The sequence below is a fragment of the Dromiciops gliroides genome, chromosome 2, assembly GCF_019393635.1.
Source record: "Dromiciops gliroides isolate mDroGli1 chromosome 2, mDroGli1.pri, whole genome shotgun sequence".
NCBI lineage: Eukaryota > Metazoa > Chordata > Mammalia > Microbiotheria > Microbiotheriidae > Dromiciops > Dromiciops gliroides.
The window spans coordinates 180,568,087-180,572,120 of NC_057862.1; the positions used below are offsets into that span (position 1 = coordinate 180,568,087).

Here is a 4,034-nt window from a genome sequence, read left to right on the forward strand (position 1 = left end):
GTTTAAAAACTATCTCTAGGGGGAAAATGTATACTGAACATACTTTTAGGTTTGATCTTTGTTATTAACGTTTTCTCCATTATTTTGTCTGGACAATCAACAAAACAATAAATCAAGCCCAGATTTATTGTATTTGCCAATTTCCAAGGTACATGTGTACACACTGAAAATTTAACAACCAGCTCTTCTAGTGATAAGAACTGGCACCAAAGCACTCTGTCCAGGATGATGAGGAACACTAAATTGCCATTTCAAGTTACAGTTGTCCAATTCTAAGTGTTTCAGGAACAAACAAGGAGCCATTCTAAGTAACAGAATTAAATAGATGTTGTACATAGCCTTTTTACTCTGACCAAGAGTTCATTTGCTTCCCTGACCAAGACACTGACTCTAGGAAAAGAGATGTTTCCTTCTACCATTTTAGAATTTTAAATGTTCAAATTAATCTTGACATCTTGAGTGCATTATCTTGTTTCTAAGAAGAACTATAGCCTTGCACAAAGATGGAATAGGTGATTACACCTGTGGTGATTGGAAGACTTCCAGAATATCACTACAAAATATTTCCCCTGCCTCCCTTGCAACAATGCCTTAAATTGCATCATTAGAGATACACCAGTCACTTTAAAGAATACATGTAAAAGGTGATATCTTAAGTCTCTAATATCTTATTATTGGTGAGTTTATGTGATAATTTGATCACTTTCCCAAAGCAACGAGAAGAATGCTAAAAGGAGAAGAGTATGGTATAAAGTGCAAGAGGTATGGAAAAGTAAAACTGAGACAACCAAACTCATAATTTTATCTAGGAAGAAAATTTTGCACTTGATATCCATTAACCCAGAAGATTTGGAGATTTAATTTTTTCTTAAAGACTTCAATCTAATTATATCCACCAACGTCACCATTTTGAATGTCATTATATCTGTTTTATATATTTTAACAGTTTAAGTCATATTGAGAATCACAATTAATGTTAGAAATATACATGCACATGGAAGATAGGCTAGCTATTGAAACAATTTCTTGATAAGTCATTTATGTTTCTTAACTGGGTCCTTGTTATTGATGAAATGTCTATGAACAACATATCCTCATGACTACTAGCATCCTTATTCCAAGGAGGGAGTATATCAGTGTTTGGTATATCAATGTTGGTCATATATGAAAGTAACCATTAAAATTATGTGAAAGAAAGGACCTTGCTAATGATTTAGTGTTGCTGACAGTTGTTTTACCTCCCTAAAGTCTAGTCTCTTACCTCCCTAAACTATGTCATGAACAGTGTGTATCTTCTTTTCCAATTATTGCGGCATATGTACACATTGAAATAGTGTTCCTTTAATGAAGGGATTCAGAAGCCTGCCCTGGCTCAGCATCTTTCCAAAGTAGTTCAGATTCTCAGCATAAGTTGGCTCATGATTCATCAGAAAAAAGAAAAAAAAGATTAATATCCCAATGCTGCTATTTGCTACTTGTGGGATCTTGGATAAGCCATGTCAACCCTATGGGTTTCAGTTCCTTCATAACCAAAATAAGACTTTTAGATTAAATAACATCTAAGATCTCTTCCAGCTCCATATGTATGATTTTATAGTCTGACTATATGCTGACTGCTACCTTCAGATGTATGAAGCATCATAGAGACTAAGGACTGAGAGTTATCCAGAAGACACTTGTTTTTCTACTTCTAAACAGCATTGTTTCTTATCTAGATCAGATAGAGGGATATTTTATCTAAGAACTTATTTCTTTGTGTGTGTAGTGAACTGTTTGTTAAACAAAATATCTTTTTATGGTGGAAATATTTAATGACCTGTAGATTACAAATTGTTTCAGAGCACAGAATGTCTCCCTTTTGTCTTTATGTTCCTAGTGCCTGTCATGGGGAGAATGGGGTATGGGGTTTGGGGTAGGGGTACGGGGTTTGGGGTCCTTAGGAATTCCTCTTTAAAGAATTACACCCTCTTGCACACAAAAGCAGTTAGAATAAGATAGTAGTTTATTTCGGGGCTGAGGAAGGAAAGGGAAGGGAAGGGAAACCAAGAGAAATCCTTGGACTTCTCATGGGGAGAGAGGCATGGCACAAAGCACATGGCTCTGAGATACCAATCTCCTCGAGCAGGAGACTGGCAGGTACTTTTATAGAGGACTGATGGGGGTGATCATCTGACTGTGGAAAGTTCCTTTAGTGAGGGAGTACCATCCTCCACTGGTGGTGGCTGGAGGAATTGGGTGAGGGGTGGAGGAACATCCCCCACTGGTGGTGGCTGGAGGAATTGGGTGAGGGGTGGCTGCAGATCTCCCAGGCCATCTCTTCAGGACACAAAGGAAGCAGCCACACCTAATATTATTGCCCCAGGGTTGAGGGAGACTAGAATGAAGGGTGGGGGTCCAGGAGCTAGCTCAGTCCTATCTGGTTCCACTTATCTTTCTAGACGTGTCTGTCCTCTGGTTTAGTTTCTCAAGGAGAAGATTCTTTGATGTGCCCCAGAGAACTTCTAGGGTACTCTGGGCCTAACACATGGCTAACACAAAGTAAGTACTTCATAAATGTTTATCAATTGATTAATGACCAGTGGTATTCAACAGTATGCAGTATTTGTTTAATTTATTGGTAAATGCATGTGACTTTCTACTTAACCTCTATCAACTGGAAATTACATAACCTCTTAGGTGTGATTGATCAGATATAATTTTCTTCTTTATGTATCTCACTTAAATATTCCTTGTTCCAATTTAATTTTCATTCCAGGGGACTTAGGATGCTCAGTTCAATGAAAATAGGGAATGATTCAAGGGTAATGGAATTTGTCCTTCTGGGCCTGTCATCCACCTGGGAGCTGCAGTTACTCCTCTTCTTGATTTTCTCCATGTTCTACATAGGTATTGTCCTGGGAAATATATTGATAATAGTGACTGTGAAGGCTGATAGCCACCTGATTCAGTCTCCTATGTACTTTTTCTTGGCCCATCTCTCTTTCATTGACATGTGCTTGGGCTGTGTCACAGTGCCCAAAATGCTGGGAGATTTTCTGCACCAAAGAAAGACCATATCCTTTCCTGGATGCCTGGCCCAGATTTATTTCCTTCACTTCTTGGGGGCCAGTGAGATGTTTCTGCTGACAGTCATGGCTTATGATAGGTATGTTGCCATATGCAATCCTTTGCATTACTTGACAGTAATGCACCGTCAACTATGCTTCAACTTGGTTTTTGCCTCCTGGTGTGGTGGCTTCCTGCACTCTATTACACAGGTTGTGTTGGTGGTCCAGCTGCCTTTCTGTGGTCCAAATGAGCTGGATAATTTTTACTGTGATGTCCCACAGGTGATCAAGCTTGCTTGCATCGATACATATGTAGTAGAGGTGCTCATGGTCTCCAACAGTGGATTGCTTTCACTTGTCTGCTTCTTGGTCCTACTATTATCTTATGCTGTCATCCTAAGCACCTTGAGAACACGCTTTCGCCAGGGACAGAACAAGGCACTCTCCACTTGTGCCTCCCACCTGACTGTGGTCAGTCTGATCTTTGTGCCTTGTGTCTTCATCTACTTACGGCCTTTCTGCTCTTTCCCCGTGGACAAAGTGTTTTCTGTCTTCTACACAGTCATCACTCCTATGCTGAATCCTCTCATCTACACCCTTAGAAATGCTGAGATGAAGACAGCTATGAAAAAGATGAGGAAAAAGTATGCAGTCGCCTGCTGCCTGGCTAAAGGGTGATGATAGGAACATAGTATCATAGATCTAGAATTGGAAGGGAACTCAGAGGCCATTTTACTCAAAGTCCTTAATGTATAGTTGAGAAAACAGATTCTGAAGGAGACTAACTGGCTTGCTCTGGAGCACATGGGTAAAAGGCTTCAGGTATGAGTTGTCAACCTGATAAGGTCTTCTGACTCAGGAACCATTCCTTTCCAATGACTAAAAAGTGTGGGAAAGAGAATATCTTTCTTGGAACAATTCTAAACCCTCATCTTGAACTCTAAAGATGAAGGAAATGTGATAAATATGAAAAACATGGGAGATAAA

The 4,034-nt window shown here is 39.5% G+C and overlaps 1 protein-coding gene across 1 annotated transcript; it reads left to right on the forward strand.

Moving 5' to 3' along the window:
• The first annotated feature begins 2,777 nt into the window (after nucleotides 1–2,777).
• LOC122743462 (olfactory receptor 4Q3) lies at nucleotides 2,778–3,725 on the forward strand. Its single transcript, XM_043988418.1, has one exon. It carries the CDS (start codon nucleotides 2,778–2,780, stop codon nucleotides 3,723–3,725), a length of 948 nt encoding a protein of 315 aa, XP_043844353.1.
• Nucleotides 3,726–4,034: the final 309 nt, after the last annotated feature.